The sequence below is a fragment of the Tympanuchus pallidicinctus genome, unplaced genomic scaffold (assembly GCF_026119805.1).
Source record: "Tympanuchus pallidicinctus isolate F22 unplaced genomic scaffold, pur_lepc_1.0 scaffold10, whole genome shotgun sequence".
Taxonomy (NCBI): Eukaryota; Metazoa; Chordata; class Aves; order Galliformes; family Phasianidae; genus Tympanuchus; species Tympanuchus pallidicinctus.
The window spans coordinates 6,021,417-6,047,824 of NW_026294619.1; the positions used below are offsets into that span (position 1 = coordinate 6,021,417).

General features: G+C 39.5%; 2 protein-coding genes across 3 annotated transcripts in view; one reads left to right on the forward strand and one right to left on the reverse strand.

Annotated features, from left to right (window-relative positions):
- Positions 1-26,408, reverse strand: part of CMSS1 (cms1 ribosomal small subunit homolog) — a 110,009-nt gene that overhangs the window by 51,716 nt on the left and 31,885 nt on the right. The gene's annotated exons all lie outside the window — the stretch shown is intronic.
- Positions 1-26,408, forward strand: part of FILIP1L (filamin A interacting protein 1 like) — a 196,490-nt gene that overhangs the window by 24,089 nt on the left and 145,993 nt on the right. The window contains exon 2 of one of the 2 annotated variants that reach the window (XM_052664688.1): positions 22,689-22,832. In XM_052664688.1, the coding sequence (XP_052520648.1) occupies positions 22,781-22,832 (52 nt within the window). In that variant the 5' untranslated portion in view covers positions 22,689-22,780. Of the gene's footprint in view, positions 1-22,688; positions 22,833-26,408 lie in introns of those variants that run through there. The other variant, XM_052664703.1, reaches the window with a different exon arrangement.

Consider the following 26,408-nt stretch of genomic DNA (forward strand, 5'->3'; position numbering starts at 1 on the left):
GATCTCACATATGAAAACAGAACAAATTAAACTAAAGTCAAAGGATTTATGTCCATTCCCATGAAAACACAACACAGCGTTCAAAAAAATACCTTAAATCTTAAAATCCCCAGATGCAACTTCTGTGGCCAATGTCTATATTAGCCACATGTGCATTATCCTGAAAGGAGGTTTCAATTATTTTTACGGTGAGATAATATTCCCATGACTATCTTAAAGTCTTAGTAGCATATAACAATTAAATTTCATTCTTGAGAAGACAATGGCTAACATCTGCAACTTCGAATCTACATAAGAACTAGAGATTTTCTTTTTTTTTTTTCTTTTTCTTGAGAACAGTGACATCTCTCTGACTTTTACCCAGTACCATAAAGTTACTGACAAGCTTCAGACAAGAATTTGAGAGGAAGCAGGGAGAAGTCTTCTCTGAGGCCAACTGCAAACTGGAAGTTTTGCGCCTTGCCAGTTGCAAGAAAAATGGGAAACAAAACACCTCATTTTGTAATAAATTACCAGCTAACACACTTAACAGAAGGAAACCCAGCCTTCACCAGCCAAATCTGACTTTCACTCAGTGAACTAAAAATATATTTGCAGAGGTTTGTTAATATGGTTGACCTCAAAATTTGGAACTTTCTTCCTTCCAGATGCAAAATAGCTCAAGACTGCATTTTCAGGGCAGGATCCAAAGGCCCCTCTACTGTCTAGTCCCTACTGAATTTAATCACTGAGCATTAGTGAATACAGCCAATCCTAGAAACTAAGAAAACACTGTTACCCCCACTTTTGGATATAAAATTGAGCAATTAGTCTCTTCTGTGCTTTTTATTGTATCATTTACATCACTGCTATGCAAGGTTTAGCACACTGCATGACGCCAGCACTGAGCTTCATATACTCTCTTGTGTTTGGGGCTAATAATTAAAGGAAAGAAAATAGCATAGTCATAGGGCTGGGATTAAAAGTAGAGGGTTTTTTTTGGTTGTTTTTTTTTTTTTTTTTTCTCCTCTCCACTTTCTTAAGATTATGTTAAAAAAAAAAATAAAACTAAAGAAGAAACTACACATATTTTGTAATACAGAGAAGTGCAGAAAAGGTAACATGAAGGTGGCCATACAAAAAGGCTTCTTTTGCCAGAGGAAAACAAGGAGCTGACATATACTAACCAGAAACACCACTACAGGTCAAGCCAATCTTCCACATTAGCCAGCTAATCCAAACTGCAGTTTGATTTGTCTGAGTTGGGATCTGAATTAGAAGCATTTCAGGTAGTTGGGGGTTTTGTCACAACCTTTTTTTTAAACAGAAGTTAGTGGTCAGTAACTAAGGATTACTTTGACCATGTCATCGTAATGCTTATCATGCCATGGCTGTATGTAAGAAGTCGCACAAACCACAGTGCTTTCAGGACTTCCAGCATCAATAGCAATGTCCTCAGACTGTCTTCTGCACTATGGACACGTGATTAAAACAGTTGCTTTGAACTGAGAACAGTGACATTGCTATGACTCTTCCACAATACCATGAAGTTACTGACAATCTACACACAAGTATTGGTGGATCACAACAGTTTCTTTAAAATGCACAGTCCTCTAAATATCCTAGCAGGACCCTGTGGCAAACAGACAGGAAAGTTAGCTGTGTCAGTGTATAAAGAAAATGAACAAAAGTTACCAGAAAACAATGTTCCCTTTCTCCTCCAAATGAGAGTTCACCTTCATGGTAACACTACAAGGAACCTTCCCATGCCTAATTCACCTGAAATAGAATCTAGCAGCACAGCAAAAAGAGCAGGAAGTGAACCCCAACTAATGTCCTTTGCAACAGTACTCGAAGAGATGTGGATCTTGTTAGCCACTCTGCAGACCTCAAGACTGGGAATAGTCATTTAGAGAAGCTACTGGAGGGTTACTTAAATTCATGAAAGGAATGAATCCAAATGCCCATTGGCAGTTCTAACATATTAAGAGCAACATACAAATAAATGGCAACCTGCCACACAATGGGACCACCTCCACGCTGAAAAAAATGGTAAAGAAGGGCCTTTTTAACATGGAAATGAAGAGCAATGTACACTCTCACAGCTAAAACCTATTGTGGGTGGTTGAAGAAACACACCTACCTGCAGAGTGGAAGTTCTTAAGGCAAGGATATTAGCACCTGAGAAGAGAGCAAGGGAGCAAAGGAAAGCAGCTTCATTTCCTGACATGACATGGAACTTAACACGCTTTTAAAGGCAATTAGCCCAGGAGAAGCACTGCATGTGAGAAAATGGCTGTGTAATGGGGACATGCACAGATAGTAGGTGAGAATCAACCTCATGGCCTCCCTCAAAAATCTAACCCTCTTTAGAACAGAAAGGAACAGGCAGCCTTGCATCCATTTTATTCTGAGAACTTCCAATACCCAATAAAGGTAACGTATATTTATCCTGTTTCTCTCATAAGTGTCACCAGATTATGCAGAAACTGAAGTATAATCTGTAGTTAGAAGCAAAGATGATGCATTTCTACATATGTATTAGCCCAGAAACTTACTGTGTAACTCAGATTCAGAGAAGCAAATCTCTGTATGGATGTGGGACTGAAATGACATTTAAAAAAAAAAAAAAAAAAACAACAAAACAACTTCTCCAGACTAAAGAAGCACATTTGAAAATTCCAGTTAGGAACCTGGAATTCTTGGCTGAAGGAAGCTGATTGTGGAAAATATGGAAAACCACAATGCCAGGCTCAACCAACACACCTTGTAGGTTCCCCAGGAACGTGCCAGCTCACTGCCCTGAAGCCACTGAACAAGACTTGCCGAGAACAGGAATTTAAACCATGCTGTGCAAGTATGGCTTACCTAGAGCAGGGTTTCTTTAGGACTACAGACAGCTGGTTCCCACAAGAACTGCACAGAGAACTGGGTCAGAGGGGTCACAGAAAATGGTTCAGCTGATAGGCAAGGCTTCACTAGGCACATGGAAAACAAGTCCTGCAAACCCAGGGCATGATGGACTTTCACTGGATGGACTTGATGGTATGCAGTGAGATGCAGGTATGCAAGATCACCTACAGGGAGCACAGCGTTTGCTTTAAAAATACTAGTTTATTCATTTCCAGTGAATATTTCCAGTCTCTATGGTGGAAAATGCAGCTTCCATTCTGTTCTGTCTGAGCAAGGAGCTACTGCAAGGTTCTAATTGGCCTCAGTGGGGAATCCCTCATTAGTCACCACAGTTTGCTATGAAGCAGAGGTACTTTCTGTGGATGGCCAAACCACAGCGATGAAACAGATTTCTTCAAGACTGAGAGATGTGAAGCAATCCCCTGCCACAAGAAAGATACTATCAGCTATTGTCATCATCCTGCATTTTCATCTGTGAGTGAAGATGCTTGTTCTGACCACTTCTGTGTCAAAAAGAGGAAAATGGCCTGCTGAGAAGGAAGCTTTGGATTTTCTCTTGGCAATGCACTCTGGCCTTGGGCTCCAAACTCTGACATACCACATGTAAATAGATTATGCTCCTCACCGAGCAGACAAAGAGGTGCATCTTCTCAGGAAGGAACAGAGTTCTCATAGCTTACATGTAGCTACAGCTGAGCTACATTAAAAAAAAAAATAAATGAGAGGCTGGAAACTGGGCTATCCCAGTGGAACAGAAATGAAATGCTACAAAGACGTTAAAAAAGTTACAGTTCACCAAAGGAGTGATATTAATTGGAAAATTCAAGAAATGCTAACCGTGATTCTCTGAAGAATTCCTCCAGGCATTTTGATCTGTGAGGGCACATTCAAAGAACTGTTAGCAAGCAATAGTTTTATCCTAGACTACCGCACTTTACTTGCATTGGAGACAGGAAGGAATGAGTAGAGTTACAAATCATGCAGTTATTGTGGATATGAGACATCAGGGAAATGGAAGGAAAATGGATAGACTAAGTATAGCCATTGACATAGGAAGCAAGTTACACAGAAATGAAGCATCTGTACAGTACCAGCACCAAATGACACCATTTTGTATTATTATGCATAATTCATATTAAGGTATTGCTTCAATCTTACTTCAGAACTTACTTCAAACCAAATCCAAAGCCAGAAAAACTAAACATAGCAAACAGTGCAAAAAATGGCCTTAAAACAAGCAAACAACAACAACAAAATGACAGAAAAATGAATGTTTGCCCTTTACAAGCCAATGATACACATTTAGATGACTCGCTTTATTACAAGGCTATGCCATGTTTTCATACGTTTCACTCAAAGCACAAATTAGGAAACACGCATATGCCTGAAGTTGAACTCTACTTTTTACTTGCATAGATGCCTTTAACACAAAAAGGGTGGCTAAGTTTACAGATAGACTTGAGCTGATTTCCACCTAGCACATGAACTAGGAAAAACCCTTCACAGCTGATTCCCTAAGCACACCCAGGGACAGCTGCAGAAATCCACCACTGCTATTAGCCATGAAAAAATGAGGGGGAGGAGAAAAAGCCTGTAAGTGCATTGCTTTATTTCTACCTTGCACCTACAGAAGTAGTAAAGGAAGAGTCTTCGTAAAGACACACTGAGCACAGATAGTAAGCAAATCAATCTGCTTATTCCTGTAACTGTACCACTCTGCATCTCTCTGTAATCTGTATTAAAACTGATTGGGTGCTTGCTTTCTTTGTAGCCTCTCACCTGAACGTGCCAACTCTTCTCATGCTTTAGCTAGCCCCAGTTGCTCACACCCTCTCTTACACCTCGAGGTGATGAGCTCTGCTGGCGGTCCTTGGTATGCCTCTGACTTATATAGGGATTTTTCTCTTAGCACGAGGCAATTCTGAGGCCATTACACATATTTATGGCTAAACAGAATAAATCAAAAAAATTGAACCAACGCAGCAGTTAGATCAATTACATTTCATTCCAGTGATTAACAAGTTCTTTTGTATTGTGTTTTAAAAGTAAATGAATAACAAGACTTACAGTCAAGTGAATCATGGAAAAATATTTAGTGTGAATTTCCAAAGTACAGTGTTTCTCAAGCTCTGTAATCTTGCATGAGATAGAACATGGCATTATTAATGGTTCTCATGTGTAACCAGAGTGACACTATAAGGTATTAAAAACCCCGTGGGATTTACCTATAATTTTAGGTAAAGAACATTTAAAAAGCATTTCCCTGGCCAATGCCTGAAGCTGCATTCCAAAAATGAAGTGCAAATTTCACAGCCTCCAGCAACAGCAGAGTGCAGAATAGCTGAGATCCGATGTCCTTGCAGACAGTTTTTGTATTTTGCTCTCCAAACAATAAAAATGTCACAAGAACTGCTGGCAGGTTGGAAGGAGGTCAGCAACACGAGTGTCAGGGGCTTTTTATTTCCTTTCTTTTAGACTCTTTGGGGAGTCTAGTAATCAAAACTTAGCGAAGTGCATAAGTATGTTGTGTAACAGGATTGTTAGATCTGTTGGCTTCATATTAAAAAGGCTATAAAACACAATTCCTATTATGGATATTTCTTGATGTTTGGTAGAAAGTCATGCATTCCCATTACAGATAGTCATCTTCATCCTCTTGCTGCTAAGATTTCTCATTAAAGAGAATTGTTGCAATACTTCCATAACCTTCCTGTAAGTTGGGAATTTTACTTTGGGGGAAAAAATGTAACAGAATAATTAGCATGTTTATCAATTCCGTTCCTCTTAATTAATGCCAAAGCATCTGGAAGAGCTGAAGCATTAACTACTTGCTTGCTTTGACTACCTCACTGGGAGAGTGAACCAATACTAGAATATCATCAGTAACAGAAGCCAGAATCCTCCTGCAATTCTATCCTCAAAGATGCCTTTGAATGGCTAGCACAGACTTGCAAGAACATCCAAGACAAAGATTTATCTTCTTAGAGACATGTCAAATAATATCTCATCACCGATTTCCACAGATGGAAAAGCAGTCAAAATGGAAGCATACTTCATATTTACTCTCAGGTGACGTCTAGGTAAAGCTGAGAAAGCTTGAGGTACAAAGTTCTCTGTATCTCCATCCCAACTGCCTGAGGAATGCCTCATCTTTCCTCTTCTAATGTGCCTGAGAAGTGGGATCAGCAGAGACAATCCTCCCAAAGCTTTCCTCAACAAATACTAAATCTCTCTGGAGAACTTTTATTTGTAGTAAACCACCACGGCAGATTACTGTCAATAGCCAGCAAACCATTTTCAAGCTTCGCTGGTGTAACTCAGAGAAGAAGCCAGGCCAAGGATCATAAATACTATAAGCCAAATCTAAGTCACATTGCATTAAACTGCAAACTTCCTATTGGTTCTAGAGGGACCAAAGTTTAATTCCTTGTTACTGAAATTTCTCCATTAAAAAACAAAACGAATCTGAGACTGAACTTCCTCAAAAGTATTTTGAGCTGCTATGAGGGGTGCTCCAAAAGTAATGCCTCTTATTTTATGATGTTGACCTACAACAGGAGAGGTGAATGTAGGTGCTATGGGAGTAGAGGCAGACCCTTCCCACCAGTATTCCCTTATGTGTTGTTGCTGTGAAACAGATGGCAGTTGAGGAGTAGTCTGACAGAATGGTATCTGACATGGAAGTGTGGAAGAAACAAAGGTGTGTCACCAAGTTCTTCCATGAGGGGAAGAAAAAAAAAAGCCAAAAAAAACCCCACCCACTGATATTCATTGATATTTGAATGTTTCTGGAGACCAAACAGTGGATGTGAGCACAGTGAGATGGTAGGTGGTACATTTCAGCAGTGGGGCACTGCCACTGATTCAGACTTTGATGTGTGCAGCATGCAGGCTCTTGTTCAACGCTGGCAAAAATGCACAGCTAGTGGTGGCACCTATATTGAAAAATAATATTTTGCAGCTGAGAATTTACTCTACCCAATAGTGCTCTTGTGCTCTTTTAACTGTTGCAGTTTCTGTGGAGATAAATAGGAGGCATCACTCTCAGAATGACCTGCGATATTTTTCACAAGTGCCTAACATTGAAAACATCCTTGTGAAGGCCAGAATGTCATATTCCTTAGGATTTCTAAGTACTCCACATTCTCTTTCCCATGATACTTTACAAACAGCAAGTTTTAACATCAGTATAATATAACATACATTACTGACTTCTCTCCAAAAAGGTTAAGCCACAAAGTCTACAGACAGTTCAGTAGCTTGTCCTCTGAATAACTGAGTTGGTCTTTCTTTTCCAAATGTAAAGCAGTATTCTAGACCCATACATATTATTTGAACATTATTTCTTAATTCCATAGAGAAAATATATTGAAAACACTTACTGAAAAATGAGACACACAAAAGTAAGAATAGCACTTGCTTTTGCATGAAAAAAAAAAAGAAAAAGGAATTTTTTTTTTGCTAAGTTACAGTTAAAGAAAAAAAAAAAAAAAGTGCTTATACACCTGTGGAATTATCTCCAGCTCAGCTGACATGGCTGCACAAATACATCTCTGCCCCCAGTAAGAACTGTTAGAGATGTTTTAAAAAGTCTCTGAGGACAGTTTATATGAATAAAAAAAATTGTAGAACTGAAAAAAACACCTACCAGTCTCTGATATACTCTCTATATAAGAAAAGACCTGAATTTAATCTCATGAGAGACTGGTTTCTAAGTACAGGCTCTAGTTTATTGACTGCTGAAGTGTTTGACTGGTAGAGGCATTACCCCAGGTCTTCTCAATTCCTGATGAATGTTTTATACCAAATGGTCTGTTGTAAAAAATCAACTCAGTGTGCTTTCCATCAAGAAGAAACAGCAGAAAAACATCCATTATCAAGACTGATGGTAACTCCGTATCATGTGTGTGGGACAAGCTTTCAGATCTCTCTCTAAGAGAAGCAGTAACGGTGAAGCTGGTATCACAAGTAGCGCAGCAGAAGCACTGAACACTGATCACTGAATTTGTGATCTGCATTCACCCAAAACAGATAACAAAACAGAGCTACTCATTTGTTAGTAGAGTTTCTGGCTTCCTTCTCAAGCCCAGAAACTGTTCACTCAGTGCAGCTGAATACTGCCTGCTGCCTCTCATTCTTCAGGTAAGGAGAAATAAAAGTAGCCACATCCTTAACTCACAGCATGACCTCCTTGCTGATATAGGACCACCAACCAGAACTGTCTCCCAGCCACGAAAAAGGAGATAATGGAGAAAAGCTGTCTGTAGTGAATGTTAAGGAGATGGAGAAATGTCTCCAATGGCAGCTTTTCCCTGCTCATGCTATGAATTTCACTGGGTCAAGTAACAGAGTGGGACTGAATAGATGCATGTGTTGCACTTGCTTTTAATGACAAGGAAATTTCAATCCTGAGAGATGTGAGAGGAACACGGGAACTGCAGAGTAGTTTCACTACACAGGCAAGGAGCGATATGTTTCCAAAGTATTCACACTGCAATTGCTGCAGAGACCCTGCAGCAGTCCCAGTGCCCATCCTCCTACAACCCAGGTGCACTCATCTGGTAAATCTTTACGTCCTTGCCAGGCTATTGGCTTCAATAAAGTCTTGGCAGAGTAGATGGAGGCCAGGAAAGCAACACCCCAAAAGAAGCAATTTGACTTTTAGGTGACTTAGATAAGCTGCAAGAAGCCCAGAGAGTATTTTCTTCTTTATCTACACCCAAATAAAGCGAGAAAAAGAAATCTCTGCTGAGCACATCATCAACCTCAGTAAAACTATACACAACATGCTCGCCTGTCACTATTGGACACTGGTTTTATATAGAGCCACACTTCATCCTGAAATCTTTTTGATCTAAACAGAGTCAGCCAATGCTTCTCTTTCTATTCTGATGCAAGTATGGCCCCAGGTAAACTAGAGGTTCAAGTGTGGCTTATGTGCCTCCTGTAATCCAGCTCTGCTATTTTATAAATTAGTAAAGGTGAACAGGGAAAGTGTAAGACATGGAAAGGAATAAACCAGATACTTTCAAGTTACCACCTAAAAACCTGGTCCACAGGAGAAGGAGTGAACCTCTCACAATCTGGTGAAACGACATCATTTATGATATGGAAGCTGGTTGCATGTCTCCATGACTACCTGGAAAATGTATTCAGTCCATGAGGGCTTCTACAAACTTAAAGATGAAAGAACTAAAGAAAGACAAATCTGACGAACATTTTCCCTCATCACTGACATTCTGATGAAAGGCCAGAACCGTCTTAAGCCAACTCTTCATTTGATAGGCAACTGGAAAAAAAACACCACCCAGACAATACTGTAACCCAAAGCAAACTAACTGTATGTAAAGTCAGGCTAAAGCATGCATATGCCATATTATTTCTTGAGGATGAATAACTAGATTTTCACAAGAAACAGTGTGTGATTCTGTGAATGATGGGCACTGTCAGTAGCTCAGCCCTGACTCTACTTTCCTGATATTACAACAATTTAATGCAGCAGAGAGTACCAGGAGAAGACATGGTCTTGCTAATCTGAAACCCAGATAGCCATCAGTTAAATGAGAGATGACTGTATAATATAACAAGGAATTAGCCCATTAAACAAGTCATTATAGAGCTCCCTCCTGAAGGACTGCTCAATTGCAAATACAACAATCCTTGAAATTCAGTTTCCACTGATGGAAAGATCCTGTAGCAAATGCCACGAGAGCACAATGAGCTCACAAAATTATAGGGGTTTTTGGAAGAGACCTCTGGAGATCACTTAGTTTAACCTCTGTGCTACAGCAGGTTCCCTAGAGTAGGTTGCACAGTAAAGCATCCAGCCAAATCTTGAATATTTCCAGAGAAGTAAACTCCACAACCTCTCTGGACAGCCTGTTCCAGGGCTCTGTTACCCTCAAAGTAAAAAAAAAGGAGGCCTTCACACAGCCAGTGAGTCAATTGGGATCTCAGATGTTGCTAATTTAATAGTACACCTGTAAAGACCAGCTTCAAACTGACCCTGTTCCAGAGGTCAGAGCTCATAGAATCCATCATCAAAACACAGCAAAAGCTGCAGCCAAATTTAACATCAGCACCTGATAGTATTAAACAGATGGAACTGTACTACAGCATTCTCATACAGGAGATTACACAAAACCTTCTAAAAAAAAAAAAAAAGACCCCACATTATCATTACACAGTCCACTCATCTGACCTCAGCAAGTGACCACGAGTGAAGTCATCTTGTATGGTATCAGAGTTAATGCTGGAGATTCAATACTTCAAAATAGAACTCCTTCCTAAAGTAAGGACAAAAGTCCTGCTTCCTCCACATTCCTTCCTTCATGGTGTTTTGCAGGGTAACTTCTGTTGCCAAAGACATAAAATTCAAGACTAGGACAGTAGTGCTCGTTAAAAGACAAGAACTTGTCCATCCTCTCTCATTACTAGTTTGCCCAAATTCCAAACTAAACTATTCTGCTACTCCAGATTTCCATCTTGATTTGGTGACACCTTAGTAAGTATCTGAATTTTCTCCATGCAGAATTTTCTTCTGTCTTCTTTACTGAATAGTCAAAAAGTTGTTCAAAGGGAGGAAAATTAAAGCTAGAAACTTGTTTTGAAAGATTCTCCTTTAAGGAAGAGGTAAAAAAGTGTCAAGAAGCAAAGAAACTGTTTTTGTTCTTAACTTAAAACAAAATGGGTCATCCACTCTATCAAGATTTTAAAATTCAAAGGAAAGTAACCATGATTAATAGATGCTTTTACAAGAGTGGTGATGAATAAAAACTAGCCACTGGGCAAATTCTAACAAGCTAAACTGGCTAATGATCAAGCAAATGGGTGGTTGCACGCAGCTGCAAAATAAGCTGCATGTGTTATTTTAACAATATTTGGAATTCATAGACTTTTTTTTTGCATTTTATTTGCATTTTTCTGCAAATAATTGCTACAAGCACGTCCATCCAGAGATGGAAGTTGTGTTCTAATTCTGCTATTGGAGTACTCTGGACTCTGATTACAGCTCTATGTGGAATAGCCAAAACATAAGGGAGTACAGGGAGGATAAAAAGTACGTCAGTGACTCAAAGAACACAATGGGACATCACTGCTTATCTGTCGATGCTCAGAAATGTCAGGTCACTTTACATTCTTCCACTGCTTTAATATTAATACTACTAACTCAAGCTCCAGTTGCTCACCTGCTGTTGTACGAAACCTAGAAGCGTACATGAATGCCAGTCTACCATCTCTCATTAGGAGACTTTTACCCTTTGGTTCCTCCCCTAACATACTATAAGAAGTCCTGCGTAATCTTCATATGTTCTTGCCCTGCATGCCAATGTGCATCCCAAGGACCTCAGCAGCAACCCCTTTCTGTCTACAATGTGCTCTGGCATCAACTCATCTGGATGGAGTTTATACTTAGGGCAGCCCTGGGGAGGGTCCAGACCAGACGTCCCTTCCTTGGAGACTTTAATTTGGGCTTTTGCCTGCCATTGTGCCCTCGTGCTCCTCTGGGCTTGTGGAGCTGGGCCTCTGGTGGACTGATGGCTCCTGTTCTACAGGCCTGGGAGGACCTGGGGCAATATACTCATTAGGATTCCCCATTTGCCTTTGTGCTCACATAACCTAAGATGTTCCTTGTGCAAGAGTGACCTGACAACCTAAACTCCCTCCTAGCTTTATTTTCCTTTTCAATATATTTTCTTTTATAATTGGAAAACATCTGCTCTTCCTATTGAGCATTTGGTATAATTTAGAGCAAGAATGAAAGGCATTTATATCAGAAACACAAACAGAGAAACCAGGATCAGACCAAACAATCCTCACAGAAAGCATGAAAATAAATGTTCAAAAAACGGATTTTCTGAATTCCATCATCCTTCTTTTTAGAGGAGAATGCATTAGGCATTTTTCTGCAATCACCAACTTTTAGTTTATTAATGGTTGAAGAATTTAACGTTTAATTTAACACTTACTCTTCCTCTCTCCAGTCTGGCCCAAGCAATACTTCATGAGCTTAATTTGACACAAGGGAACATTTCAACTGATTTAACACATCCCTTCAAGAGAAGACAAGACAGACATTGGCCCTTCTGGTCAATCTGGGTACATAAGGCTGAATGAGGCCTGTACACAGCAGCCTGATGAAATTTTGGGGACCAACTCTTTCCAAGCATGAGGAAAAATATGTAATCTCTCTTTCACCAGATGTGAACCAGGGAGCTCAACTGAGCTGATGTTACTATTTCTTTAAAGTTAAAGAGCCAAAACATCTTTCAGTCTGATGCTCTTATGACTTTTGCTATTTCTGCTTTAACAAAAATAAAAGAGAAAAAAAAAAAAAAAAAAAAAAAAAGATACCACACAATTCTAAATGCCAACAAATAATTTCATTAGGAATAAGCAAAGCACTGTGTTTAAAGTATAGTTCAGAAGACAAGACAGTGAGGGATAACGAGAGTCCTGCGTATGCAAACAACAGCATTATTCTGCATTAGGCCTCACAGGTCCCAGTTACTCTGATGCCTGGTTTACATGCGTGTCTGTGCTTCACCTTGCTTGCCCAGGACTCCTGGAAGGAGGCAGCCCCAAGTGCCCTCAGACAATTTGCAGTTTTTTCACTTTTCTTCTTAAATAGGAAATGTACCTCCTCTTTGTTGACAGCATATAGTCTTTCTCTTTTACAAGCAGAGACTGTTTATAGCATACTCCCCGAAGAAGTGAATTAAACTGAAACATTTCTGGATTTCTGTATCACTTAATATAGTGGTTTGTCACTTAAAAAAAAAAAATTACATCAGCAAAAAGAAATAAAATAAAAGGGGTGATTGAAAAGCAGAACAATAAGATTTTAAAAACAATAACGAAAAAAAAAAATCAACATACTGATTACTGGAAAGTTCATTTCACAATTAGGAAACAGCAGTGATGCAGACAAATTTCAAAATTTCAAAGTAATAAATAAGTGCAGGAAATCAACACAAGAAAAGTTGTTATGAAAGCATCTTACAGCAGGAATAAACACCAAATCCTAAAAAAAAAAAAAAAAAAAAAAAAAAACCCAAGAAAACTACAGATGGCCCAAGAACACATGTTCATAACAAATACAAGAATCAGCTTATAAACAGCACATGAATTAAGAACAAAGCAAATGACAATAGTCTTCAGATTGTATCTGCAATGGGAAATGGGTCACCCAACAAAAGGATGGTAACAAACCCACCTGCCACAGCCATGACCAAGATTGGGTTGATTCTTACTCACGTTTGTCAACTTGAATGACACTTGAGCATACCAACAGTCAGAAAAAGTCTAGAGTTTAGAAATGAATGTTTTGTACATACATAGGGAAAAACAGTCTCTTCATCTCATGGTAACATACAAAAAAGAAACAAGCCATGAGAACATACCAACGTGAAGAGGCATGACACAAATCACTAGCTCCTTCTTCCTTAAATAGCCCCACTTGGCAAAGTTTAAAGAAGTTACTGCAGAGTTGTCTGCCTGTGCACATACCAAAGGATGACTTCAGGTTAGGAGGGTTAAGGAAACAGTTGAGAGTAGCAGTTTCATTTGTAACTACTTTTAACTCAGAGGCCCCTAAGTATTTTCCAGCAACTACAAACTTTAAAGTAAACAGAGGGGTGAGCTTTTTCTGTCCCTTCAACTCATCTTTTAGGTTAAATTGTAGATATCCCATATAAATGGCAGTTGATTGCTGCCACCCTCTAATCCAACCTCTGTGTTTGTCATCACTGCAACTCAAAAACATGATTTTTTATGTTCTGCATTCTGCAATGGCACATAATGCTTCTGCATTTTTCTTGCATCCACTGCCAAAAACTTGATGTTCTATAAGACCCTGCTAACCCAGCAACAGCTATGACTGCTTTGGTAGTTTGGTCTTCTCTATTCATCATTCCTTCAAAGCTGTGGCGTTAGAGAGCTACCAGCAACTCTTAGGGATGCTACTTAAGACAGAAAGAAAGACAGACAGAAAGAAAAGCAGGGAAAAGCAACATTGAAAGTCCTACTTTAAAAGATTGATATGAAATTCTTGCTTCCTTCTATACTATCCTATATCTGCATGTAGAATGCGACTGGGTTTCTTCCTGAAACCCCTCAACAGAACATACAGTTTCTTCTGTGGTAAACAGACTAACATCAGACAGTAAAACTGCATTCTCATTGAATTTAGCTATAGGTCTCATTAAAATAATGGGTATGCATAGCTGAGGAAAACTGAAATTCAACACTGGTGTCACTGTGTCTCAGGCCGCTCCACAAATGACTACGAACTCCAACACACTCCCAATTGTGAAATTCAGTTGAAAAACTTTTCAAGCTTCCCAGAAGTTATTTCTATTGTAGCAAGAAGTAAAACTAAACTATTAAGTTACTTGATTTGAATTGGCATGATGAAAATCTCGCTATAGGGGGAAAAGAGTGAAATGGTTGATTTTGGCTGTGGTTGCTGCTGCTGTTGTTTTGCTCAACTTTATTTTAAGAAAAGCTGCATTTTTTAACAGTGACTATGTTCAGTAATGAGTTATAGTTAATAACTTGTATAAGCAATACATGTTAGTTTCTCCATCACCTGAAGCCTTTAAATCAATATGGGGCATCTCCTTAGAAGATAAGCTGTAGCTCAGCCAAGCTTATTGAGTTGTATAAAGAAATGCTAGATTAGGCTCCATGGTTTATGTTTATATAAGATTGCAAACATGACATAATGTCTCTAACTGTAAGTATCTACTAATCTATAAAATACCCCAAAATACAAAAGCCCTAGGAGATACAAACTCTCATGGATGCAAGCAAGCATGGGCATGTAAAACAGACTAACATATGGCTAATGAGAAATAATAAAACAGAAACTTCAATAAGGGCAACTTCGGTAAGGTATGCAAAACATGCAATCGGTATCATGCTACAAATGCAGTGCTGAAAATAAAACCTCACATCTTATAAGAGCTCAAACACATCTACAGAACATATCTGTCTTACCAGTGCCATGGCAACAGTAAGAATAAACACACACACTGACATCAAAGAGAAGCAACTTCATCCAATTAAGTAACACTGCTTATAAAAAGAACAAGCAAGAGCTGGCTGACCACATATCCATAAAAGTTGAGAATGTTTTCTGCTTCCAGAGTGTTTTAATGCCTTCATCAGAAGAAAAAAAAGGAAGAAAAGAAGAAGAAAAACAAAGTGTTTGTCCCTTGTTTTACAGTCCCTGAGTGCACAAAGTTAACAAGCTGAACAGATGCACACCTCAGGAACTTTTCCAAATCCAACCTGTCTCATTTCCACCCACCTCAGAATTGATAACCCTAACACAAACTCCCTTACCTAGGCCCTGATCCCACAGGCTGAGCTAACCCTCACACAAGCATCCGGCTCCTTGCCCTCACCCTGGAGACAGCCTGCTCGTACAAATCAGCTGACAAATTCAAAATGAAACAGCTAAATCTGCCTGGTCAGGGATTACCTTGCATTTCACCACTGTCTGCCTGCTGAACAGCCTTCACAGTACTGGGACTCACTGTTTCAATTCCATGAAATGCAATGAATTTTAAGAAATACTATGAACTATTAGATAGACCTGTAAGAACAGATTTACAAGGTTGATTCAGTACTGCTTCCTAAAAAAGTAAGCTTTGCATTGTATGCTTTACAGTGCTCTGTCAGACATTGTCCCTTATCACTCACTGTTGGCCAGTTCCAAAAGGGAGAGGGAAGTCCTGAAGACACCAAGTTTACTAAAAACCTGGTGAGAAGTCACAGCAGACAACAAAAGATTATAATCAGAGCACGTGTAGAAGAAAAAAAAAATCGGCAAACTCTGCTATTACACATCTTGTCTGGTGATACAATACCAGCATTGCTTCTGGTTAGATGCAACAGCCTGGTGGAATGTTTGGCAGGGAGCACAGTGAAGCTTGGGTCACTGTGGAAATATAACTAACCAAGCAGAAAAGGAAACAAATCAGTAGGAAACTAACCATTATTATTATCATTATTATTATTATTACTACTACATTGTCAGCCAACAACTTCAATTTACTCAACCATAGTATCATTTTCTATTACAAATCACACTCTATGTATGTTCACAAGTTTTCTACATCTGAGTAAAAATATCCAGAATAGAAAAACCCATCCAGAATGATGTATTACTTACAATTTCCTACAATAAATCTAACTGTCACAGAAGTAACCATATTCACAAACTGCATCAGAAATTTAATTATTAACTAGCAAGCAAATGTAAGAGAATTTTTCCCTTTTAAAAAAGTTTCACACTCAGAATTTGGAGAAGCTGACAACTGTGCACCCCACATCTTTACCATGACTAATAAGTACAAGTATGGTTTCAAAGAATTTCAGAATTTTGTGAAAACAAGGTTAGCATAGAAACTTATGCAGCTTATTGACCCACTGAAACCAATTCAAAATAATTGCTATGCACATATTCATTCCCAATAAAGCAAGCCTGTACGCCACCAACTGGGAAGAAAAATAGGCAAAAGAATAGACTTCCGTACTTAATAACCTGTAACAATTGAGACTACTATTGCCTATCTTGCTCACAAACTTTTAAAATGCTGTCATTTAAATGTCTGAAATACCTTGTTTCTCATGACTACTCAATTCTGTTCTCCAGACTAAAGGCCCCCGTAACTGCTGCCATTTGAAGCATCCAGAACATTACTTGCATATGTATTATAAAACAGCGCTTGCAGTAGGAGTAAAGCTTTTAAAGTTTGGGGGAAATAACTGTGGGGTTTTCCTCTTTTGAGAGCTTAAAGTTTTATGAGTGAACCTAAATGACTGCCAGACTTCTGAAGTGACAACGCATTACGAAAAAATTTCCTATGTGCTTTGCAAATTTGAAGTCAGCCACATTTCACAACTGACATCAGGTTTTTAATATCAGCTCTAATGAAATATAATTCTCCACTGACATAGCTGTGAAGTACAGCATTTTCATTTCACTAGCTGGCGGAGAAGTTTTGGCCTTATTATTATTACTACTTATGTAGAGCCAGAAATGTTGTAGGCTCCGCACAGACACTTACAAAGACAAGGCCTCTTCCTTGTATCTGATGTAAACACTGAGACCACAGGGTATTGGTATTCAGCTTAACAGAAGGGGTCAGATTCATTTTCACACAGCTGCTATGGCCAACTCGCATATTAGGACACAAGAATATGAATACAATGTAAGGGAATAGCCTGCCTTCATCTCCTCTCCAGTTTCAATTTCACTAATCTTGTTGGGTGGGATTGAATAGTTTTTAGTTTGGGAGAGTTCTATTGTTTGCTTTTGTGGGTCTCTTTTCTTTTTAAAAAACAAACAAACAAAAAAAAACCCAACAAAGTACCTACAGTAAGTAAAGAAATTCCGGCCATCAGCAACACCCTGAGAGAAATAGAGGGCAAGCTGGGAACTAAAAATTATTAACACTGTTTTTAAATCTGGTTCTTGTTTTGGTCACATTTTATTATGTTAAATGGAAGAATAAGATATTTATTTTAAAAGCACAGGTGCATGCACAGCTTGTGACAGTTTAATTGCAGTCAGTACAAATCAGAATGCTCCCATTTGCAGATAAATGAATTATTAACTGCGCAGCTCTCCTCCTTCCTCAAGCCCCAACAATCGAAGGAGTAGAAATAAGAAAAAAAAGCCCAAATTCTCCACATCCCTGAGGCCCACAGCCACTTAATGGAGATGAAATCAGGGCATGGTAGACTGCAAGAGTAGAAGGAATCTTGCTTTTTCAGATAGCTCAGGACAGTTGGTAGGAACACCTGCCACAGGCACTTTTTTCTGAATTTGATTTGGGGGATCAGCAACAAGGGCAATATTGTACTTTTTCCTTCACCTCTGTATCCTGCTCAACGCATATGGTTGTTCAGGACATCAGTGGTGTTACTCTATGGAAGAAAAATGCCTCACCCCAGCTTCTCCTAAAATATTTAAAGGTTTTGGAGACTGAGCAATAACCTCAATGTCACAGAGATCCTGACTCCCATATGGAATCCCATGCAGTTCTAGCACAAATGGGTATTTGAAAAGGGTCTCTCACAGCCAGGTACAAAGTGACAAACCTAGGCCTGACCTGACAAAATGTACATATGAAGAAGAACAGGATAATCAATCTTCTTGCCAAGCACAAAGTGAGGGAGCCACTGCTGCTAATATAAAAGCAGTATCTCCAAATGACAATAGCAAGTAGAAAACAGCAGGCTGTATCACCTCCACCATGGGGCTGATTCATGCACACACATGGTGGGAGAAAGAACAAGAACCAGTATATGGTGCATAAAGTTTAGAGGAGGAGAAAAAAAGCCTCCTAAAACCACATGGGACAGATGCCTGGCAAGAATTAACATCAAATCTCACTGAGGGGCATTAGCCTACCGCACAGCTCTTGTGGTAACACCTTGTTTGATTCACAACACATAAAAATAGTAGTTCAGTAGTAATTCCCCTTTGGACTGGACTCTGATCCCAAGTTAACTCAGGAACCATGACCTCTTTTTGTACATTTCAGAAATCCTCAAGGAATTTTGAACATGGGCCTGCAGCGCCTGAACTGCTGGCTACACACAAGTGGAATTTTTAGTGAATTGTGAATTGACAACTGCACACCAGCTCCATTTGAGGCTACAGCAAAAAGGTGAAGAGACTGTATTTACTTTTGCTAGTCAGAAAGTTGAACAAAGAGGGGAAAGGCTGTGCAAGACATTACGCTACAGTGTGCACTGGTGGTGGTTGTTTGTCTCAGTGCTGCAGTTCATCTCCAAAAAAATAGCTGTGGAGGATGAAGTAAGTGTTATTCTTCAGTTTCTCTAGATTGCTGACAAACATTAGACTCGTCTCCCATGTTGATGGAATAGAGAAGAGAAAATACAGTGCACTGCCTCCCAAAAACAGGCATAAACTTTGGTTCTCTCTGAAGGAACTCTGAAAAGAGATGGAGGATGAACGTGGACTGGCAGCCTTTTCCAGCTCTGTGCAGCCACACATTAGAATAGGAATGACATAGCTCACCTAAGCTCTGACAAGTACTTTGAAACTCATGAGGGAAGGGAGTAGTGCAGGGGAAAAACTACCCTGCACAGTGGCTTTGCAGACCCAAAAAGATCATAGTCAGGACTCACTTGCTGGAGGCTTTGACTTGGTAAGGAGAGAATCACAATCTTCTAAGGATAGTGGGGTTTCGCCCATTGCAAATGGTGGCATTTATAATGGAGCACCGCATCACTATATGCATGCTACAGACATAGCATGCCTTTCATGATGTCCTATTATAATACTTTGTATTAAGATTTTTATACAGTAGATCCATAATTCAAGTAATCATATTTCCCATATAGTGAGAAACAATCTGCATTGACCACACCTAACAAGCCAATGTCTGAGTATTTTTTCCATAATCCTTTACCAATATCTTTTGTTTTAAGGCAATGCCATATATATGTGTATATATATATATATATATATATGTATGTATATATAAAAATAAAAGAACTCTCTTTCTCTAGTAGAAGAAAACATAAGCCCAAAATGAGCAAAATGTTCATGTGACATTCGTTTCCTCAGGCACTGCAGCGATGCATGGTCAAGAAGGAGAGAACCTAGTTAACTAGTTGCTAAAACTATCTTGAGTCCCTACCTGTAAACTCCAAAAATACTATTGCTCACACAGCACTAGAGGATTAATATGCAAAGCGATACTAAAATGGTATTAAAACTTTTACATCTTCCATCCACACATATTAGTCCCCTCCCGTCCCTCCACAGCTTCCCGCTTCAAACATCCTGGCATAAAATGATCAGACAAAATAGGTGACTTATGTTTTTATTGGTTCCTTCAGACTATGACGACATTTCCTAAAACGCAGAGCCAGGAAACCATTAATGATTGAAGAAGTGGAAAGGGTCAGGTTATTTCAAAGGGCATGTGTTTGCTACGAAGCCTTTGTTACAGACACACAGGCCGCTTAAGATTAAATTAATAGTAACAAAAACATTTAACATTCACATTGTATTTCTCGCTTTAAATATGTTAGGAACACATTTGTAAAACAACACTTCTGTGCGGTAAGAAATAAATACCCCATTTTTACCTTATTCAGAATTAAAACCGGAAGATTTTACCTCAGATTTTATAAAGCAGTAAATCCTCTCCAAGATCAGAAGATCTCCTCAGGTTTGTACACTCCCTCAATCTCAGGTTCTTACTTGAGGAAGAAAAGGAAACACTCTCAAGCTTATCAACATTACAAAAAGGAAGAAGAGGTGGATTTTCTTGATGTAGCTCAGCTGTGCTGGCCTGCATTTGGCAGTATGAAGCAGCTCAGGCATTTGCAGGTGTGGTCATAGATGCCTTAAAGCTCTGCGGGCTCCGTTTACAAGCACAATACCAAAGCAATTGGTACGTGAACAGGAGCATACACCAGTATGTACAGGACAGAAAGAAGGATCCTACAGCAGCTCTAAAGACCATTTTTTTCAGGCATGTACTATACATACATACTTTTTTTCCCTGAAATGGGGGTGCAAAGCAAATTTCAAACCAACGGAGCGCTTTGGCCTCCTACGAGAAGTACAGGACATCGTGCTGACACCAAGTCAAGAACCCTGCTTATTTGTCGCATCTCAAAACACCATCACCCTACCAACAGCACCACATCACAGGTAAAAATCCCACTATTGCACAGCGCCATCTCCTGGGCAAGCAAGATTGAGGAAACTCTCGCCTCCCCTCTCTCTCACAGCATCCAATGTTTCCACGTCTCCTTCACCTCTGCTCCCAAAACACAAGCAATGAATTCCCGAGAAGAAAAGCAGGTTGTTTACAGCTCCCACCGTGAAACGTGAGACTCAACTGCTTGCTATGGACAGAGGCAGCATGTGCACAGGCAAGCACCGTGTGAACCCATGGGAATAAGTTTGGTCTGGGTTGCTGGCTAATCACAAATTAGCAATTAGGGCTTCCTTTCAACATCCAAACAGGAAATGGGAGTGGAGGAAGTGAAAGCTTAATAATTTCTTGTATGCTAAGAAGTTACACGAGCCATTCCAAGAAAAAAAATGTTCTTAAGTGAACTTCAGCCTAGCACATTGTCTGCAGGCAAGCATTTATCTTCAAAACCAGCCTGTGCATCTTCGTAAGAAAGCACTGATGCAAACATTTCATTCATTACAGCTTAATTTTCAGGAGAATAGAACATCAAGCTATAGAACGAAGTTGAAGACCCAACCACAGGGCAATCACAAGCGCTGAGGTTATGATACTCAAACCAAGTCATTAAGCCTGGCATCTTCATAGGAAATGTTCAGTGAAGAACCAGGTTAGAAGGGCTAACTTTTCATTTAGATCCACAACAGCCTCTGACCAAGGAGCAAGAAAATAGACAATGTGTTAGGTCCATTTCTTTCCACTATATTTTAGGGCTACTGTCCATACCAGCCATGTACATGTTACAATGCCTACCTGGTCACACAGAAGAAAAGCCAGGGAAGAAAGTCCCTAATGGGAATCCTGAGAGGACTGGAGGAGGAAAGGACTCTCAGGCACCTGTGTTGAATGAAGTGAGGAACATTCCTCTCCACCTTCAGACCTATAAGATCACAGCCCCTGGCAAAAGAAAAAGCCCAACCCATTACACACTCCTAACTTGGTGCTACCTTCACTGAAGAAGAAAGAAGCTTTACACAACTGTTGAGTAATACTCAAGAGCTCGAGATAGATTAAAGGCCAATCTCTTGGTTGCCTGGAGATATCAAAGACAGATTACAGACAAAGAAAAAAGATGACATATGGGTGGATACAAACAGATCTTCTGCAGGAAAAAAGCATTCTGGGAATACAAGTAGAACACCTCATTTTTCAGGGATCTTTTACAAACAAACAAACAAACAAACAAGCAAACTTGAAAATTGTAAGACTCACCTATATAGAAAATGATCACTTAAGTAGGCTGCATGGAGAACAGAACAAAGGCAAAAGAATAAACACTCCCACCACATTCTGTCAAAATATCTACTGTTTAATCTCATTATCCCTCATAGCACAAACAAAAACAGACACACAACATAGTTACTATGGCCCATAATAAACTGGCTGGAGAAAAACAGGAGCAATGGGTGCATGCTACCCTTTACAGAGAGTACTGATATTTTTTCCCCTACTTTTAGCAGTACAGACACAGCAACCCCAATGCCAATACAGCATTTACAATAAACTTTTATCTGTCATAAAATACCTCAGGGTACTTTTTATACTATGCATGTGGTTGGATGTATAGATCTTACTGTGGACTCTCATGTTGCTGCTCTGAGACATGGAAAAAGGGGAAAAATGTCTATTTTATGTGCGAACTTCCATCCTAGATCCTCCAGGATCAGTTTTAACAGCAGGCATTCCCTGTTTCCAAGCAACTGGAGGCAGATTTATGTATTTGATCAGCCTAGGTTTTGGACCAACCATTTGCAAAAACTTTCCAGAACAACAGTTTTGAAAGCTGAAAAACAATAATTGTGTAAGACTGCTGGGTTTATTTGTTTGTTTGCTTTTCTTTTAGATTTAATCATAGGTAGGTATTATCTCTTTCACTGGAAACACCCACACCTTTTCCCGAAGGTAGCACAATATCAACTGGGTTCAAGCTGCTTTTTACTCTTTTTTGTCTGTTTGTTCTCCTTTTTGATTTTATTTTTTTTTAATCTAGGTATTTACTTTTATGGAGTCACTTCTTACCTTGTTCACTTTCTCATCTAGGATGCTTGTAGTTCCGGGCAGCAGTGCTACTTCCCACAGTGTGAGAAAGACCATGGCAACTTGGCAGGACTGCTACCTGCTCAGTTCCCAAAATGAAGACATCTGCCAGAACGTTCAGGTTTCCAGCCTGTGATGCTCCAGCAGGTTAGTTAACCTTCACTTAACTTCTGTAATACCAGATGTTTTTCTTTAAGCTAGAGATTTGCAATATTGCTTCCCTCTCCTCCCAGAGAGCACAGAGAGAGTTTCTAAATGAGGTTGCTTTGGTAAGGAGTACTGAAGAGTTCCTGCTTGTTTAGCAGCTATGACAGTACCAACAATTCACTGCCAACAGCAGAGGAGGAATGTACTTGACAACTCTTGGTGAGAGACAGATTATGATCCATGTCTCCTTGCCCTACATTCACAGAATGTCCAATCTCATATCTTCCATTCATTTAAGGAACACATACTTGTGACCGGTTTCTCTGGACCAAACACCAGGTACCTGTTAAATAATATTAGGAATGATTTCACCATGAGATGTTTGTACTGGATCTCACCCAAGAACTTTTTATATGTTACATACATTACTGTTTTGCTGCAATTGCTGTTTCAAAGCAAAGCAAAAACTATGACAGATATATGCATGAGATCATCTAGACGAGGAGACTGTATGTTTGGAGAGGTGTGGTAATACTCGACAAAACAGATTATCTTTTTCAGTCTGTCTTCCAAAATCAAGATTTTCTTGGATGATTATTTAACATAGGGGTTCCCAGAGTTTTGTCCACAGAGGGCAACTTAATAGGTGAAACATCAGGCTAGGGGCTGCATAAGAAAAATCAATCTGTAGGACAGTGCGAACAGCCACAATATGAAAATCCCTATGAGGGTCACATTTGGAAACTTTCCAGGTCAGCCTCCTGAAAGCCCCAACTCAGATGCTGAATTCTTGTGAGAAATGTAACTGATTCTTGTGAGTTTTTTTTCCTCTTCAAAGATACACTTCTAAAGTTTTTTAGTTTATTTGTTTTCAGTGTTTGGATATATTGATGACTACTGGTATCTGGTACACAAAGAGAATATTGACAAAGCAAGAGCAGACATGCTAGCCTTTCAATTTATACCATGCTTCTAAAAGCTAGTAAGTTCAAAACAAACAGTAGTCCTTATTGGAAAAGCCTCCAGCTTTAGAAGCAGCTCACATTGTATCTGGGCAGTGGTGGAAGAACAGGGCTCTTACTACTTAATCTTCAGTAGAGTTTAAATTTCTTTCTTAGTCTGTCAGTTTGAGGAAATAATGATGTAATGATAACTTTTGGTATTCTCTAGAATACCACTCTCATTATGGTCTCGTTGAGATACTTGCATTACATGCCACAAACACAGAGGAAAGATTTCTGCCCTACATTATATCTGCACTGAAGCCTAGAGAGAGCAACAACTGCTGAGATATACTCCTATAAAAGATATAAAGAATTACTCACTTCTCTTCAAGTTGAGGTGGCAATTGTAAACTACATCTAGGATTTGAGCACACTTCTATACCCATCAGATGACCATTCAGTCATGAAACAGTAGGTTAAATATGATTTTAGGCTCTATTGGTTTGTAGTACAAGCGCTCCTCCATGCTTCTATTTTTATTCCCATTTACATGCAGATTCACAAAATGAAAGGCTTTAGAATCTTGTTTTCTGATTTGTAGCATTGGCAAAAAGGCTTGCTCCACTTATTAACAAGGGTGCAGCATACTCAACTTTAGGTAAATTAACAGAAAACACCCACTCTAGTCCTTAAGTATAAGTAGGTATAACTGAGCATTCCCATTCCACCTACAGAAACCACCTGAAGTAAAAACTAAGTCTTTCTCAGCAAACGTTTTTTGGACTTCTGGTTCAGATGTTTTGAGGGGGAAAGCCGTCAGTGAAACAAAGAAGCAAACAGATAAAAATCTTTGGAATATCCTCACATTACTCTGCTACACTGGGAAACCTGGTGCCAGCCCCATGTTCCCTTGAGATGCTGGGGACTCCATCAGAGCATGAGTTCTAAGCAAAAAAATCCTTTTGTCTCTGCTATTCTGACAGATTCTGCTATTCTGCTATTCTATCAATGGCCATCTCAAGTTATAAGCAGGAAAACATGCGTTGGGTCATGTAGTCCTGTCATGCTGGATCACAAGGCAGTGCCTGAGTTAGGAAGAGTGGATGATAATGAGCACAGTGGGATGGCTGGAGCACCCTTTTCACAAGGGCTTCTTTCAGCAGCAGGCATAACTGGCTGGCAGATATCTGGCTCAAGTGGAGCATCTTCTGCTTTGCTCCCTGATTCCACAAGAGCTGTGGATAGTCAAGAAACCAACGCTCATTTTCCCTCAAGTACCTGCCATGCCTCCTTACTGAGGAGAGGAAAAGCAGCTGCCTTTGCTGCAACATGACAGAAATCCAGGCCAAAGCCTCTTGTGATAGCCTCGTGTTTACTGCATGCAGTCTGACAGGTCTGGTCACAGACTCGAGATCTCTCAGAAAGGTGACACTCAGCTTTCAGAAATTGAAATATAGCACAGAGTGGCACAAATGTGACAAACAGTACACCATGCAGCAAGTTTTCAATGCAGCAACCAGCTGCGGAGTCTAGATTTGATGTGCAGTCTGTTTAAGAAATCCAGCCTCACTGTTTCCCGTGTTTTATCTCCTTCTGATCACGAGTAAAACAATCCAGTCAGTCCATTGTTCCTACCACATGGTAAGTAACTAACTACATGTAAACAAAACAATTAAGCTCCATAAGGAACTGCTTGCCATTCAAAGCTGAACTAAACATTGCATTTTGTTTCTGGAATCCAAATATGGTAAATTGGCTGATAGTTAATTGTGGCAATAGGACTTATTTGCTGCACAAAACAGCTAAGTGCAAGAGGCAGCACAAACTGGAAAATTACCTTTTTTCTTTTTATGGATACAACAGAGATAAACTACCATAGCTGGACTCCCAACACCTTCCTTCACTTGTAAAAGCACCAGGCTCCACTACCACCACTCAAGGAGAACACCTCTGAGCTGTTAACCTCTTAAACTTTTGACAACTCTGGCATTCTGACAATATGTTAGGGGATAGCACTGCACACAGCTACTCACCAACTCATCATTTTCTTGTTAGCTGTATCACTGTTGCATCTAAAAGCCCTAATCAAAATCAGACCATCCACTTGCTGGGCAGAACTTGTGAGGGAAAAATGAGTCCTCTCTCCGTTGTACACAAGCCCACAAGCCTGGGTCCTGTAAAACCAAACCCCACATACCTCAACTCAAAAAACTCAACACCTCCACTGCTATCCAATGTACATGTTTAATTTTGCAGGCTGAATATTCCTACCTGAAATGTTTATGTAACACAGGAGTTTTGAATATACAAACAAATAAACAAACACTAAACAAACCTCACAAAGGAAATATTATTAAATCAATTGCTAGGGGAGTTAATAATAACAGAAGTAGAAATGTGTTCTGTTATGGTACTCACTGGAAAGGCTACTTTTATATCTTAAATATGCACGCTTTGCTCCTTGGCAAAGATTTAGCAGTTATCCACTATCACAAGTCTGTACACTTCTGTATCTATCACTGATGGACAGGAGCAACTGCACTGACACAGGCCTAAAGCTTGAGGAGGAAAAACAGGACTGAGATAAGAAAGCACATAACAAGGTGGGTGCTAAACCCTGAGGCTGAAAGGT